General features: G+C 16.7%; 8 protein-coding genes across 8 annotated transcripts; 4 read left to right on the top strand and 4 right to left on the bottom strand.

The window, feature by feature from the left end:
* Window positions 1-432: 432 nt before the first annotated feature.
* Window positions 433-1,044, top strand: PRELSG_1211000 (conserved Plasmodium protein, unknown function; the record flags this gene model as incomplete). The annotated part of the gene is made up of 1 exon (XM_028677882.1): window positions 433-1,044. One exon carries the CDS (start codon window positions 433-435, stop codon window positions 1,042-1,044), a length of 612 nt encoding a protein of 203 aa, XP_028534227.1.
* Window positions 1,045-1,315: 271 nt separating this feature from the next.
* PRELSG_1210900 (conserved Plasmodium protein, unknown function) lies at window positions 1,316-2,170 on the bottom strand (the record flags this gene model as incomplete). The annotated part of the gene is made up of 3 exons (XM_028677881.1): window positions 1,316-1,633; window positions 1,759-1,833; window positions 2,081-2,170. The coding sequence occupies 3 exons, from the start codon at window positions 2,168-2,170 to the stop codon at window positions 1,316-1,318; spliced, it is 483 nt and encodes a 160-aa protein (XP_028534226.1).
* An 80-nt stretch (window positions 2,171-2,250) lies between these two features.
* Window positions 2,251-3,604, top strand: PRELSG_1210800 (conserved Plasmodium protein, unknown function; the record flags this gene model as incomplete). The annotated part of the gene is made up of 3 exons (XM_028677880.1): window positions 2,251-2,305; window positions 2,412-2,605; window positions 2,672-3,604. 3 exons carry the CDS (start codon window positions 2,251-2,253, stop codon window positions 3,602-3,604), a joined length of 1,182 nt encoding a protein of 393 aa, XP_028534225.1.
* Window positions 3,605-3,913: 309 nt separating this feature from the next.
* ATG12 (autophagy-related protein 12, putative) lies at window positions 3,914-4,736 on the bottom strand (the record flags this gene model as incomplete). Its single annotated transcript, XM_028677879.1, has 4 exons — window positions 3,914-3,970; window positions 4,078-4,140; window positions 4,269-4,399; window positions 4,649-4,736. 4 exons carry the CDS (start codon window positions 4,734-4,736, stop codon window positions 3,914-3,916), a joined length of 339 nt encoding a protein of 112 aa, XP_028534224.1.
* A 264-nt stretch (window positions 4,737-5,000) lies between these two features.
* PRELSG_1210600 (conserved Plasmodium protein, unknown function) lies at window positions 5,001-11,677 on the top strand (the record flags this gene model as incomplete). Its single annotated transcript, XM_028677877.1, has 2 exons — window positions 5,001-11,233; window positions 11,401-11,677. 2 exons carry the CDS (start codon window positions 5,001-5,003, stop codon window positions 11,675-11,677), a joined length of 6,510 nt encoding a protein of 2,169 aa, XP_028534223.1.
* On the bottom strand, window positions 11,620-12,465 carry PRELSG_1210500 (conserved Plasmodium protein, unknown function; the record flags this gene model as incomplete). The annotated part of the gene is made up of 3 exons (XM_028677876.1): window positions 11,620-11,723; window positions 11,959-12,333; window positions 12,423-12,465. The coding sequence occupies 3 exons, from the start codon at window positions 12,463-12,465 to the stop codon at window positions 11,620-11,622; spliced, it is 522 nt and encodes a 173-aa protein (XP_028534222.1).
* A 546-nt stretch (window positions 12,466-13,011) lies between these two features.
* On the top strand, window positions 13,012-13,356 carry PRELSG_1210400 (conserved Plasmodium protein, unknown function; the record flags this gene model as incomplete). Its single annotated transcript, XM_028677875.1, has 1 exon — window positions 13,012-13,356. One exon carries the CDS (start codon window positions 13,012-13,014, stop codon window positions 13,354-13,356), a length of 345 nt encoding a protein of 114 aa, XP_028534221.1.
* A 458-nt stretch (window positions 13,357-13,814) lies between these two features.
* MPC2 (mitochondrial pyruvate carrier protein 2, putative) lies at window positions 13,815-14,498 on the bottom strand (the record flags this gene model as incomplete). The annotated part of the gene is made up of 4 exons (XM_028677874.1): window positions 13,815-13,900; window positions 13,994-14,068; window positions 14,161-14,283; window positions 14,399-14,498. 4 exons carry the CDS (start codon window positions 14,496-14,498, stop codon window positions 13,815-13,817), a joined length of 384 nt encoding a protein of 127 aa, XP_028534220.1.
* Window positions 14,499-17,515: the final 3,017 nt, after the last annotated feature.

Raw genomic sequence — 17,515 nt, 5'->3', positions numbered from 1 at the left:
TTTTAAAAATTACATATAATATTATATTTTTTTGTTACTAATTTGTGTTTATAACTTATTCTTATTTTCTTAAAAAGTGAATTTTTTTTGTTTTTATGTAAATAGAAAAAACTCTTATTCTATCATAATTTTTAATTTGCATAAATATAAAATTATTTTTTAATGAAAATAAAATATATTAAGTAAAACAATAGGAATGATAATGTGTAACAAAAATTTGATTTTTTTTTTTTTTGATAAAAAAAAGCAAACAAAAAAAAAAAAAAAAATCTAGTGTTTGGCAGTATATTATAAACTGTAACTATTTTTATTTAAATAATAAAAAAAGTTAAATCAATAAAAAAAGGAAAAGATATTAATAAACATTATAATAAGAATAAAAAACTAAAAAAAAATAGTTGAAAATAAATTATTTTTTCAAAAAATAATATGATGGACGAGCCTTATTACGAATCTGTGTTAAAAAAAGAAAATAAAATTGAATATGTTGATAATTTATATTTATCAAAAAACATATTAAATAATAAAGAGAATGCATTAAACTATTTTTATACATCTCCCTTTTACACATCAAGAAGCCACTTATCTTTAAATGAAAAAATTAGATTAGGTAAAAATATTGGTGATGATGAAGAAGGTTATTTTTTTGATGTAACTTACGATAATTTAAATATTTTAAAGAATAATGAACCAAGTGATTTGGTAAATATTCATATATATTATAATACGAATTCAATATTTCACATTTCTTTAATACATAGATATAAATTAAAAAATATTATTTGTAATAAAGTCATACAAATGTTTTGTATTTTTAATGGAAAAATTTATAGTTCACGATCTTTTGGAGAATTATTAACTAATAAAATAAATAGTATTGTAAGAAATGTAGAAAATTTTTTTGATTGTGTTAATAATATGATGCACTTTAACATAACATCAAATTATTATTTTGAAAGTAAAGCAGATGAGGAGCTTGATGATATTTACAAAAATTATCAACTTGATGATGTGTTCATCTCAACAAAAAAAAAAAAAAGTTAAATCTAATTAAAAATTACAAATTAACATATATTTTTCCAAAAATTACTTTTTTTTTAGGAACTTTTGAAAAAAATTATATAATTTATTAAATTATAACAATTTATAACTTAATGAAATTTCTTTTTTTAAAAAATAATTATATTTCATATTTCTCTTTATTATTTGTTTATTTTATGCATTTAATAAATTTTTACTTTTTTTATATCCTTTTTTTTGTTGTTAAAATATGCGGAAAAAAAAAAAAAAAGGTAACAAACTAATTAAATAACTCTTATATATAATAATCTAATATATAATTTTGTGAATTAAGAGAACAACTTTTTTTTATGTGTGCGTTTTGTAAACTTTTTCTTATATTATGCACTTTTTTACATTTACTTAAAAAATCATCTTCAAAATTTATATTAACGTTGTCATTAGCTTTTTCATTATTAAAATATTTTTCCTCCTTTGTTTTTATTTCACTAGTATCATTATCATCATCATTTAAATAAAAACTTCTTTCCTTCTTTTCTATTTCTGTATTATGAAGAAGGTTTCCTACTGATCCATTTATACAGATTAATAAAAATGTTCTAATGTTATGTATCTAAAATAAAAAAAGAAAAAATTTTAAAACATCATACAATTAACAAATATGTAGAAAAATCATCTAGGAAAATAATATTGTTAATCTGCACATTGATATATATAAGAGTAAATATTTTTACTTACTATATTATTTATGTATATTTTTATTAAAAAATTATCTGTGCTTGTTTTTTCTATAGGGCATTCAAGACATTCTATCTATAAAAAAAAAAAAAAAAAAAATTAAATTTATAAATAAAAAGACAAAAAAAGTTTAGAAAAAAACAAAGAGCTAATAATGTATATATTAAAGAATTTATGTATTTATAATAATATATAAATAATATATTATAAATATCACAGTACATATATATATATTAATTTTTATATTTCTCATTTATATATATATATATATGAAAATTGGATAATAAATATATATATACGTTTTTTTTTTTTTTCCCCTTACTTGAGAACTTTCTACGACAGCATAAAGACTTTGTAAAAAATTTTCTGAATGTGCGTTAACAAATTTATGTAAACATTCAAGATTATTCATTTTTCTTATATATATATAATTAATTGAATTTTTTTTTTCAGAATATCTAGACAATATATATATATCTTTTTTTAATTTAAATGAATAGAATAAAAGGAAGAAAATTTAGTAAAATTCCTGAATATCCATTAAAAAGTTAAATGAAATACTATGTATATAAAAAAAAGAAAAAAGGGAAAAAAAAAATATATTTTACTTCTTAAATAAATAAAATATAATATTTTTTCTTATATAATTATAGAAGAAACGAAAGATACAAAAATTAAAAAAAGCTATAATAAAAATTCACTTTCTAACTCAAATAAAAATAAAAATGGTTTAAATATAGAAGAAGATAGCATAATTAACAAAATAAAAGAATTAAATTTAATATTACTTGAAAATAAAGATGAAATAAACACTCTTAAACAGGAAAATGAATCATTTTCATCACAAGTATATATATATATATAATTATGCATAGACATTTATACATAATATATGTGCATTTATAAATTTCAGATCATTAACTTTATTAAAAAATGTAAAGAGCTACAAAATATAGGGGTAGAGAAGGAGGAAGAGATTATAAAATTAAAACAATCTGAAAAAAAAATATTAATAGAATTAAATAAATTTAAAAAAGAAAAAGAAGAATTAGAAGAAAAAATTAAAAATTTAATAAGTTTAGATAAGCATAAAAAGACTGATATATCTAACTTGGAAGAACAAATTAATACTTTAAAAAAAAAAATGGACGATAAAGATAGAGAAATAAATATTCTTAATGAAAATACTAAAAACTTAAATCATAAATTAATAATTCTTCAAAATGAAAATACAAAAAATAAACAAGATTTATGTAGTAATTTAAAAAGACAAAATGAAATAAATGAAAACATTAGTACAAAAGAAAGTAGAATAAATACTCTTGAAGAAAAAATTCAAAAATATAATCAAGTTATTAAAGAAAAAATTGAAGAAATTGAAAATTACAAAAAAAAAATACAACAACAAAATAACAAAATAATATATCTTAATGAAAAAATTCAAAACTTAGAAAATGAGCAAAAAAATGATAAAGAAAAAATTAAAAAACATATGGAACATATTAAAATTTTAAAAAAAAAAAATAATAAAAGGGAGGAAAAAAATGAAGAATATAAAATGAAAGAAAAAAAAAAAGAACAAGAAGATACTATTTTTAATTCACAATTTTATAATTTAAACAAAAAAAAAAATAAAAATAAAAATCTAGAATCTAATTTTATATTATCAACTAATGGTTTTAGTAAAATTAAAAGTATTAATAAAAGTAGCAAAAGCAGCAGTAAAGGTAGCAGTAGTAGTAGCAGTAGTGATAATGATGAAGCAATTGTTAGCTTTACTAGTAAGTATAATTTAAGTAAAAAAGCAAACAAAGATAATAGTTCAAAAATAAATAAAAATAAATAAGATATAAATAATATGAAAGATGTAAAAAAAAATATTCTATTAAAAAAAAAAAAAAATACGTCAAAAAATATAAAAAAACTGCGTTAATCAAAATATTGTAAAAAAATTAAATAAATAAGATACATGTTCTAGTTAATATTCCTTAAAGACTTTAATTTCATTGTCTAATTTATTTATACATTCTTTTTATTTCAATACATAACATATTCATATATAATTATATAACATATTTTTAAGGAATTACTAAAATTTTTATAATTTTAAAATACATATTTATACAAATTATCTTTTTTTTTTTTTTATTGCCTACTAATACGCTGGTGTAAAACTATACGAAATATTTAAACTATCTGATATTTTATATAACTGAAAATCAGGAAATAATATATATATATATATATATATATATATATATATATATATATATATATATATATATATATAATTGTTTTTAAGTTTTTAAAATGAATTACTTCATAAAGATCATAAATGAAATCATCAAGATTTGGTTTAATGGTATTATTTATATATAAATACTAAAAAAAATTCATTTATCAATTTTATTAAAAAAAAAATAATTAATATAGATGAATATTATTCATATATATATATATGTATGTAAATATGTATATATGTTATATAAACGTCAAATATGATCACTTACTATATTTTCATTTTTATTAAAAATTTTTTGAAGAAAATTTGACAGAGAGGCTAGCGTCTCGTTTCCATTAATTAATATTTTATTTTTTTTTAATATCGTATCTCCGTTAATATTTCTAAAAACTACTTTTACTTTTATATTTAAAAGAAAAAAAAGTATAAAATAAATCGCAATGAAATTATAAGCATACATAAAATATTATATAATTAAAATTCTCGAAGAAAAAAAGAATGAAATTATAAAAAACATGATAAAATAATGTAAAATAAAAAATATCATTTTAAAAAAATAAAATATAATGCAAACACTTATTTTCTGTTTTGCTTATTATTACAATTTTTGAGATAAATTTTTTTTTTTTAATCGGTATTATTTTCTACCTTTTTTATTTCGTCTAAGCTTTAAACTTTCTCGCATATCAGGTTTTTTATTGAAATGAGGGAAATAATAATATATTGTATCTGACATTTTTTTAATCTAAAATATAAATAAGGAATAAATATTGATAATTATATTTTTATAAAATTTATTATTTTTTTTTTTCCTAAATCTTATTTATAAAAAAAAAAAAAAATTTTTATTTAGATATAAATTGCTTGCTCCTTTTTTTTTTATGAGTTCAAAATAATGGTAGTAATTTAAAAAAAAATATATATATATACATATATCTATTTAAATAAACTCTATTTTATAAAAACATATGCTTCAATATTTTTTTTTGATTTGTATTAAATGGAAAATAAAACTCATTTTTTTCGTGAAAATGAAGAAGTTAAAAAAAAAATAGAAATAGTGAGAAATTATCTAAATAGTGATGATGAAAATGAAATAATAAAAAATTATCTGATAATTTTAGATAATTTAAATTATTTGTGTAATTGCTTAAATAGTTATAGAGAAGTAAAAAATGTATTAGATGAGCATTTAACGTTATTGGTTCATTCATTTTTAGATTTTTTAAAAAAGTCCTTTAATCACTTGAAAAATATTTGCACATATTTCAAAGTTAAATTAGAGAATGAAAAAGGAGAAAATAATAATTATAAAACAGCTTATGTAATGAAAAAAGAAATTACAACAGACCAAAAAATAAGAGACGATAATAATAATATCACATTAGATGATAGTAATTCTAATAAAAGAAAAAAGGAATATGATAATGAAACAAAGGAAGAAGAAATGCTGTATGAAAATAAGAAAATAAAAATGTACATAATCATCGAAGAAATATATAAATATTATTACACATTAATTTCAGTCAGAGGAGAAAAAAAAATTAAAACATTTTATCCTTGTAACGCTTTTTATTTAAATAGTATAGTCGATATACTTCTTATTATAAAGAAAGAAGAAAATACATTTGATTACATTAATAAATTAGAAAATGAGAAAACTGATGAAAATAATACTTGGACTATTCTATATGTCTTAATAATTTGGCTATCATTTTGTTTATATTTACCATTTAAACTAGTTAATATAAATACATCTCTTTTAGATAATATTGAAGAAATATATTACTATTATATAAAAAAAAATGAAAAATCAAAAGAAGCATGTTCTATTTTATATGCTCAATTTTTAAGCAGAGAAGACGTTTATCAAACTAAAATTTATTTCAGCCATTTTTTAATTTTTTCTAAGGAAATAATGGTAAAATTAATAGAAATTGAAAAAAAAGAAAAAAATAGTAGCTTAACAGAAGATAACTATATAATAAAAAATGAAAACATTCCATGCTATTGCCACTCAAAATTCTCCTATTTAATTTTATATGGGATTTTATTAACACATAAAAAAATTTTGAAAAAGTTAGATAAAAAGTTACTAAGAAATTACGTGAATTTCTATAAATTTTTTTTTATTCAAAATCAGCATAATTTAGATTTTAATCAGACTTCAAAATCATTAAAAATTCTATGTTTAGGTTATTATACTTTATTATTTTTAGAAAAAATTGATGACAAAGAAAAAACAAATGAATATTCTCATGCTGATTCAACAGCATTAAAACAGAGTATGACAATCCAAAATGAACTCAATATTGATGAAAGTAATCAAAAACTTAATATAAAAAATTCAAGTAAGGGAAGTATTAAATTGGAGAATATAAATAAAAATGAAGAAAGTTCAAATACAATACAGCATAATGAATGCAATGAAAAGAATGATCTTTTTAATGAATTTCCTCTTTATTTAAATATAAATGATGTTTTTCTTTTATATAAAAAAAGCATCGAAGAAAAACCCAAAGTGCAACATATAGAAAAATCAGTAAATATAAAAGTAAATAAAAAATATAAATGTGAAAAAGACATATTAGAAATATTAAATATATTTTTTTTTTATTTTAATGATAATAATAGCTATATTCGATGGTGTTTATCTAAAAGCTTTGGAAATATTTTAATTTACTTAAGTCCAGATAATATTAATATTATATTTAATAGATTCGAAGAATTAACAAAATATAATGATCATAATATATTGTGTTCAATTAATTATAGTTTATTTCACTTTATCTTTAATAAGAACAATCTTTCAATAGAAATTTTAAATTACATCATTTTCAAAATTATCCAAAGTTTATATACGAACATAGACAAGATTTATTCCAGTGCATTTGTATTATTATATAGTTTATTTAAGTATAATATATATATAAAAAATTATTATGAAAAAAATAATAACAATGTAAATTTTTTTCTATTTCATTTAATATTTATAAAATTAATTATTTTATCTCTATTTGAAGATAATATTAATATTAGAAAATCAGCTATGTCACTGCTTCAATTCTTTATAGGAAAATTTAATTTTTTGTATCAAATAAAAAATTATTTAAACAATAAGAATGATAGTAGTAGTACTACTACTAGTAATAATAATAATATTGTTACAACTACAAATAATATGAATACTGTTAAATATATTTGTGATAACATTGTACACAATAATATAGAGATGCATAATCACAACCAAGAAGAGTTATTTTCTCAGATACTTCAATTTATTAATTTATTTTTTAATCATTCAAATATTAGTAATTATTATGAAAATATAAAAAATAGTCCTAATTTTTCTATAAATGAAATAAACAATAATTTTACTTGTAATGATGAAGAAAAAGTTATTTTTGAAAAAAATAAAAAATGCATGAATGAAATAAAAAAAGATATATTTAATATGAATATTGATATATTATCTACTTGTAATTTCAGTGAATTAATAAATTTAAAAAAATCTATAATTTTAAAAACAAAAATTGTTTGCAATTTTTTTTTATATAAATATCCAGTTATATATCATTTATATTCAAATAAATTATTCCATGAAAATATTAATATAAGAATATTATCATCTGAATCATTAGCAAATTTATCTACTATTGATAAAGATTATTTTATTAAAGTTATTCTTCCATTTTTAATAAATAAAAGCTATGAAGAAAACGTTTTAGTAAAACACGGTTCTATTATATGTATATCTAAAATACTTTTAAAATTAAAAAAAAATATCGATGAAAATTTACAAAATGAAATAAAAAAAATAATAGTTTATAGCGAAAAAAAAAGAATATACAAGTTCAAAAAAGGAGAAATTTTAAGGCATTCTTTATGCTTATTAATACAAAGTATATGCCAGTGTAACTATTTTAGTGTAAAAAAAAATACATACTCTTTTTTTTTGGAAGTGTTACATAATAACTTATTTCATTATAATGAAATTATACAATTTGAAGCTTCAAAAATATTTTATTACATGCCTATATATATTTTAAACAAATATGATGCCATTAATTATGTATATGAAGTATTTTGTAAAATTATAAAAGAGAAAAACAATTTTCTACACTTAAAAGGATATTTTATTCTTCTATGCTTTATTAACGAGGAAATTATACCACATGTTTCTGCTGAAACAATTAAAATTTTTTATTATATCTTAAAAAAAAATACAACATATTATAAAATAAAAAAATTATTATTAAATAATGTAGTGAACAAAACAAATGATGAGAAAAAAGAAAATACAGATACTACAATAAATAATCAAATAAAAAATGACATTCGCTTTTTTAAAAAAATAAATTTTGATACTTATCCCATTGATTTTAATATGAAAATATACTGTTTATTAGGTCTATTTAATATAATCGATAAACTTAGAAAAAAATATATAAATGATTTTTTAAATATTTACGATAAGTGTACAGTAAGTTTTAAAGGTTTAATCAAGTCTAAAAATCCTCAAAAAATGAAATTGAAAAAATATCAATGTAATATAAGTACAAATGCAAGTAGTGAAAATAATAGAGATCAAAATATATGCAAAGAAAATATAGAGTACGAACAGTTAAGTAGTGAAAGATCTAGTGAGAGTAGTTTAAATGATTATGAAAAATATCCTTCTATCACTTTAGATAGTAATGAAGACAGATATAGCACAAATATGCAATGTTATAGAAAAGAAAATGAAAATGGAAAAAATTTTAAATTAGAAAATTTAAATAAAAAAAGAAGAAGAAACACGTGTTTTTATATTAAAAAAAAAATTAACTTTTTAAAAAAAAAAATAGATTGGAAAAGAGTGTTAGAGAAGAGTAGAAAAAAAAATATAGAAATAATCAATTTAAATTTAAATATTAATAAAATTATAAAAATAATAATTTTGCATTTACAGGAATATATATATGAAAATGATATTGGAGATTCACATATTTATGTTAGAGAAATTTGTTTAGATTTAACTGCCTTTTTATTAACTTCATTTCCTCTTTATTTTTTTAAAAAAAAAATTAAAAAAATAAAAAAAACAAATTACCGAAATATTAAAATAATAGAAGAAAAAAAAAGAGAAAAAAGAGAGAGTAAATATATTAATAGCATAAATAGCTCATTAAGTAAAAATTTTTTTTATGAGTATTTTAGCTCAGACGATAGTTACGAAGATAATGAAAGTAGTAATGACGAAAAAGATAAGATAGAGAAAAATAACATATATTCATATGAAGAAAAAGAGCAAACAAATAATTATAAAAATACTGTATGCATATATATTTTGTTTGAAATAAAAAAAAAAAACATAAATATACTTATTCAACTGTTATTGAAATTATTATGTGAAAAAAACATTAGAACACATAAAAAGTGTTTATTTTTACTAAATTATATATATAATTATGCTACTTTTAATGATAAAAAAGAAAAAGAAGCTTTTTCTTTTGATAATATTTTTAATAAATATTGTCACGATTTCCCATACGAATTATTTCTCAGAAAGAAAATTGATGATAACATAAGAAAGAGTAAAATAAACATCTATCAATACTTAAGTAGCTATTCACCTAATATTTTTAGTGTATTTAAAAATATAATTACTCATGTATGTGATTACTATGAACCATTATATTTAAAAGAAAAAAAAGTGAATACATATTATTCTAGTTACAAGCAATTTAATAATAAAAAAACTGCATGTGATTTAAAAAGTGATTTTGAAAAAAAAAAAATAAATAAATGTTCTTGTAAGTACGAAGAGGAAATTACTTCACTATTTTTAAATAAGAATTATAAATATGATGCTATTAGAACTATATTTAACAAAATTAATAACTTTATTTATTTATACAATTATGCTTTGAAATATACGAGTTTTTCTATTTTTCATAAAAACAAGTTTATGTCAACTAGAAAGGGATTAATAAAAGGATATAAGGTTAATCACAATGAGGAAAGTGAACAACAAATTATAATTAACAAAGATAATGAAAATAATGATTTAATATTTGACAATATAAATATTGATAATGATTTTATAGATGAAATAAATTTAAGCGAAAACGAAGAAAAGGAATCAATAGAGGAAGAAAAATTAATTAAAGATGTTCATTTTCTATTAGATAAAACGAAAAAAAATATTAGTGTAATAAAATGTTTAGAATACAACGAAACTTACATATATAATCATATATTTTATCTATTGTTTCTAGATAAATACAATTACTACATTATTAGTGGATTGTTTAATACACTTTGTTATTATTCTTCACAAAATGAATATAGCAATTATGAATACACTAATTTAATTAAAAGAGGAAAAGAAAAATCAATTGAATTTCTATTTTTAGAATTTTTGGATAAATATAAAAATATTTACACATTTGGTTATATTAGAGACAATATTTTATTTTTATATATAAGATATTATAAAAAATATTTTATAAATTATGATTATTTTGTTATAAACCAAATTATCTACGAATATAACAAGAAAAAGATAAATTATTTTTGTTGCAATAATAATAATAATACATGTATAAACGATGATAGTACTGATCATGGTGACAATAATATTTTGAAAACGCTATACGATAAATATGATATAAAATATACTGAATTATTAAAAAATTTTGATAATACATATTTTTCTTTATATGATTATAATTTGCAAAACGTAAATTTAAAAGATATAATATTAAATGAAAAAAAATATGGAAGTTTTAATTATTTAAAAAATATATTTAATAATTATAATATATTCTTTGATTCAAATATAATGTTTATAAATGATGGATATGACAATAAAGACAAAAAAAAAAAGGAAAAAAAAAAAAGGATAAAGGAAAATAATCAAATTAAAAGACAATTTCATGAAAAAATAGAATTATTACAATATGTGAATATTTGTTTAATTAAAATTTTATATTACTTAAATAATTTCAATTTAATACAGCTAGAAACTTTTTTAAAAGGTGTAAATTCATTTGTTAAATTTTCAATAATGAATAATTTTACTGCTTTTTGTTTCCTAAATTTCTTTCTTTTTTATTTAGAAAAATATAATTGTTTTACACTTATTAAGACCATATCTGAGTTAATCATAAATATTTATATGTGTCCTTCTCTTCACATGAACATAAAGAAATTTGCAATGTTTTTAATTTTAAATTTATTATTACACAAGTAAAGAAAAAACAATACATATATGCATTTCCTGCTAATACAAAACTATTTTATTAACTATTAATTTTTTTTTCTTCCTGTAATTGTAATACTTGTGTAAATCATAATTACATTTATTTATATTCTTATAAATTTTTTTCTGATTCTTTTTTTTTTTTTTTTTATAGATATCCTAAGATAAGAGAATTTACAAATGAATACTTTTATGCAAATATTAATTTTATTTCTCCAAATGAAATTAAAACCTATTTATTTAACTCATATGAGGACTTAGAAAATATAATTTCTATATTGATAAATACACAATTTTCTGATGCATTAAATGAAGAGAAATGCCAAATTAATGTGGCAGTAAAAGAAATAGCTGAAATTTTAAGAATTCCTCATTATATAACGTTTTCATCATTATCCTCATTATCTAATTCATCTTCACTTTTGTTATAATCAAAATTATAATCATCTTCTAAACCTTGCTCTTCTTCAAAAATATCTAATTAAAAAAAAATATATATATAATATAAATTATCAGGCCATAATACATAATAGATACATAAAAAAAATCTAAATATGTAATTTACGTTATCATATTTAATTATATATAAGAAAAAAAAAATATATTTATATGCTTTTTTAGTAGTTTTATTATATAATTATAAAATGCCTTTTTAGAATATTTTATATAATTTTATTATAAAATTATATCTTTTTTTTTTTTTTTCTTTTACTTGATGTATTATCTTCTTTTTCCTTATCCTCTTTTTCTTTATCTTCTTGTTCTTCTTCTTTTTCATCGTTTTCTTTTTCTTTCGTTTTTTTAATGTTATTTGGTAAATTCAGTAGCATTTTATCTTCTTTATAGATATTTTTATACGTGTTAAAATATAATTCATAAGGATAATAATGAACGTTATCCTTATTTATTAATTTTTCTTTATATAAATCTAATTCATTTTTATCATATATTTTATTTTTCTCATAATTATACACTTCAATACTTTTCATATGATATTTTAAAATGTTATTTGTAATTACAAAATCTTCATTATAATCATTCATATCAAATTTATTTAATACTTTTTGTAAATCAAATTCACTTATTGCTAAATAAAAAAAGAAAAAAAAAAAAATTTATATCAAAAAAAAAAAAAGATAAAAATATAATTTAATAGTATTTATTCATTTTTCTAACGCTGTTCATCAGAATTGTTTTTTTCTTTATCATTCATTTTCATTTAAAAGCTTTCAAACTTATACAATTTTTCTTTTTTTTTTCATAAGGAATAAAATTAAAAACTTCTATATCAACTGTTTGTTATTTTAAAATTATTTAAAAAAATGAAATTTTAATTATAATTATTTGTGTTATTTATTAATTCATAATGGTATTAAGAAATTATATATATTATCAAAGTAGCCATATATAGTAATTAAATATATATATATATATTTATCAAATAAACTATTAATACATTAAAATATTTATATTTTTATTAAAACATTTTTTTTTTTTTTTTTTTTTTGTATAAAATATATCTCTTTTCTTAATATTGATTTAATAAAAATTTTAATGATTATGATAAGATAAAAAAAAATTTTAAGAAATATATAAATTCTTGTATATATTTCTTAGTTTTTTTTTAATATAATTTTATTAATACTAAAAATCTTAAAATATTTTAAGAAATTATATTATTTTTTTTTTTGTGAAAAAAGCATTAAAATTTTTTGATTTAAATGATCTTAATATTTTCTTTTATGCAAAATAACATTCTTTAAATATGGTTGGAGTTAAAAAAAGACCTGTTAAAAAATTTAATTTTGAAATTAGTTTGAAAAGTGAAATTGAAGAAAAGGTAAGATCATATATAATTTTAGATAGAAATAAAATGAAAGAAAAGTATAAGCAGAAGAGAAAAAAAAAAATAAGAAGAAGAATTAAAATGGAAAATAAAATTTCAACTTTCGTTTTTCCCAATTCCAAAAAAGAAAAAAAATTAAGATTGAGTTACATAAATAAATTTATTAAGAAAAAAAAAATAATAAAACATTATTTGAAAGAAATTAGAGAAAAAATAAGAGATTATCAAAATTTGATTGATAATAATGTACAAATAATGAATTAGCATTTTTTTATTATGAATATATAATGTGAATGTATTGTTCATTATATATATAATTTTTTTTTTTTTTCATTTAAATCTTAAGTTATATTTGTTATAGTATTTCTTTTTTTTAATCTTTGGTTTATTATCATTACTTCAATATATAATTATTATTTTTATTATGAACATACATACATATATTTTTTGATATTATTAATATTTCATTGGTATAATTTTTAATATTAATTAAGAGTAATTATATGTTTATTTTTTGTAATACTGTTATTCAATATTTCTAGTACCATAAGGAATAGAAAACTACTTAAAGTTTTTATTTTACTGAATTTTTTATGTATTTTTAGATATATATATTATTTTTTAAATATGTCTTATTATAAGGTAATAGTTTATAAATTATATTTTCTTAAAACATTATTATGAAAAAAATATATTATTGTCCATTTATATGATTATTAGTTTTATTTTTCATTTTTATCTATGTTATACTTATAATTTGCAATACGTGCAATTTGATATAGAGCTGTTAAACTCATGAATAAGTTAACTATAAAAAAAAAAACATACATATAAAATAATAAATAAATATTACATATTTACAACTATATAATGAAATTGGTAAAAATTTTTAGAATTTTACTAGTCATTAAATTGTAATTTCGCGGTTTTATAGCGTATGAAAATCTCGTGAATAGCAACCCAGTTAAAAATATAGCTATAAAAAAGGAAAGAAGGGAGAAGAAAAAATTAAATAAAGGGAATAGACAATGAAAATAAATAATAAAAATAAATGAAAAATAAAATTACCAAATTGTTGAGGTAATGACAGTAAACTTGGATTTCTATTTATATCAATTATATTAGCTAAAGATATAGACCACTTAAATGTGGGAGCCCAAAAATGAATACTCAAAATACCAGTTTCAGATACTATAAAAAAAAAAATTATAATTTTTTATATTTTAAGTTATTCAATTTAATAAATATATATATATATATAGTTCTATCATTGATGATACTTTTTATTTTATTCTATTCTTTTTACTTAATGCATTTTTTATATTATGATTAATATTGTAACACTGTATTTGATTTTTTATTTTTGGTATAATGTTTGGATAAAAAATTTTTTTGATTAAACTCATTTTAAAATAACAAAAAAAAAAAAATTATAAAGAAAAAAAATGTGAATATATAACTTTTACTTTTTTTTAGTTCTTAATATTGTTATTATAATTTTTATTAACAACATAAGAACTTTTATATATATATATATATATATAAATATATATTTTTTTTTTTATCTTTTTTTTTCATATGCTAAAAATATTCTCAGTTTTTAGTACTTCAAGATATTATTTTTTTATTAGAATTGATAATACATATATTTTATTAATATAAATTAAAATATAATTATAATTTAATATTTCTAAAATAATATTCTTATTTTTACAACTTATGTAATAAGTTTTTAAAATGTGAAAATGTAATTCCGTATTTTTTTAATTTTATCATTTATTATTATTTTTTTTTTTTTTTGCTTAAATTATTCAAAACTTACAAATTAAAAAAAAAAAATTTTACGTAAAAAAAACTTATTTCGTAATTTATGTTTATATAACATAGTCAATTGAATTGGTAGAAATTAAGTTTTTAATAAATATATAATAAAAATATAATAAAAACATAATCCTTTTGTTATTATAATAATTAAAAGTTAAAAATATACAATAAATTTAATAACATGCATGAAAGTGGGAAACTAATTTATGAATTTTAAAAAGAAAATATCCTATTCTTTTTTTTTATTCATTTCTTAATGAAGATAAACTTTGTGTTAATTTTTTAACCACTATATTTTTAATTTTTTTTTCTAATTAAAATAGTTACAGAAGCTATAAAAAATTCAATAAAAAAACAAAAAAAAATATATATATATATATACCTAAAAGAATGGATGGAAAAAATTTATCCTAAATTTATAACAAAAAAGAATTTGTGCATAAAAAAGTACAAATTTTCTTATAAACTAAATACTATTTTAATTATATTATATTATATTGTCTAAAGCATTGAAATGCAGCTCAAAGTTTACTAATTTTTTTTTTTTTTATAAAAAGAAAAAATATTCTTTAACAATTTTTTTTACTTTTATTTACTTAGAAGATTCAAGAACATTGCTTTATGATTTATAATAGAATTTCATTTTTCTTTTGTCTTTAAGAAATATAATATTATATATAAAAAATAAATATAAATGTATTAGTTATCGCACTTAAAAATACGTAAATACCTTTTCTTTGTTAAACTTAATTGAGAAAACGCATTTTCCGATAACTTTTCAAATATAAACTTACATATTTTAATAGTCAATTTTAAAAGACAAATAAAGAATCATATAATTTTTTTAAAAAATCTTTATTAATATATATGTGTATTATTATTATTATTTTTTTTTTTTTTTTTATTAAGTCATTAAAAAGCTGGAAAAAGAAAATATATATTTTGGAAAATAGAAAAATAATAAAAAAAGAGATTTACATAAAACAAATTTAATTTTAACCAATTAATTTAGTCTTTTTTTTTTTTTTTTTTGTTGTTGTGTAATATCCATTCATAATTTATTATATATAAATAAAAATTGTTAATGGAAAATATCTAAAGTATTATATTAAAAAAAATACATATGTTATTGATCAAGGATTGTAACAAAAGAATGTTCGCACACATTAATATTTCTCAGAAAACAATACAAAATACTTTTACAAAACTTTTTATAATTCTTGTAATTAAGTTAATGAATAGTTGAAATAATTAAGAAATTTGTTTTTAATAATTGTAATATATTTTAATATTGTTTTTTATCATTTATAGAGTTATAAATAAATAATATATATATATATCTTACATAAGTATATATCACTTTAAAAAAATAAAAGGAATTAATTTTTATTCTTATAATTTTTTATACTAAAAATTATAAAAATATTATAAATGTATATGAATAAACGTATGTTATATTAAAATATGCAATACAAATATGTGAACTTAACATTATCTAGATATATTATTGTATATTAATTTTTTTTTTAATTTTTTATGTACAAAATATAATATATGTATATACTCATAAATTTAAATTTGTTTATTGTAGTATTATAATATATTCTTAAATATATAAAATTGGAGACCTTTTATTTTTTTTCTTTTTAGTATTTTTATCCAAATTTCTTTATTTTTTTATTTCTATTTTCTTATATATATTATTTTCTTATATTTTTTTTTTTTTTTAAGTTTATTACAATTATAACGTTTTGTGAATTCTAAAACGTTATATATTATGAACACATAACAAATAAATATATGTTTTTTTAAAAAATCCATGTATTCCATTTTACATTAAATAAAAATAAAAAGTAAAACAATAAAAATATATAAATATTTCTATATTTTTATTAATACATATTATTTATATGTTATTCTAATGTAACTCTATATATGTCTTTAAGAATTTCGTAGATTAATTTTATTTCATTTTTTTTTCTAATTTTTTTTGATTTAATGTTTTATATAATAAAAAAAAAAGAAAATGCAAAAATAAAACTAGGTATATATACTATATAAATACTAAAAAAAAAAAAAGATTGCATGTATTCTTTTTCTTATTTTAATAAAAAAAAGTAGACAATATCTTTTGTTTATTCTTGAAAATAACCGTTTTTTTTTTTTTTTTTTAATATTCTCAATATTAAAAATATATGAAATTTTATTTTTTTATTGTAATTATAAAATTAATAATTATTCTTCATAATAAATGAATATATATGTTATCTTAAATAAGATCAAACCGAAAAGAAAAAAAATTTATTTGCGCAATTATATGTCTTATTAAATTTTTTTTTTCCCATTAATTTTATACAAGGATATTTTTTTTCATAAAAAAATATTTTAAAATATAGAAGTTAATTTTTAAGTATTGATTACTTTTTTTATTTTATATTTTTTTAATCATAATATAAATTATTTAAAATAATATATTTGTTTTTTTTTTTTAATGTATATATAAATTTTATGTATCTTATTTTGATAAAAGTATAAAGCAATGTATAATTAAGTGTGTATATTTCAATAATTTATTTAATCATTATATTTTTAATATATA

The sequence above is a fragment of the Plasmodium relictum genome (genome assembly GCF_900005765.1).
Source record: "Plasmodium relictum strain SGS1 genome assembly, chromosome: 12".
Classification (NCBI taxonomy): domain Eukaryota; phylum Apicomplexa; class Aconoidasida; order Haemosporida; family Plasmodiidae; genus Plasmodium; species Plasmodium relictum.
This window is presented reverse-complemented; position numbering and strand designations above follow the sequence as displayed.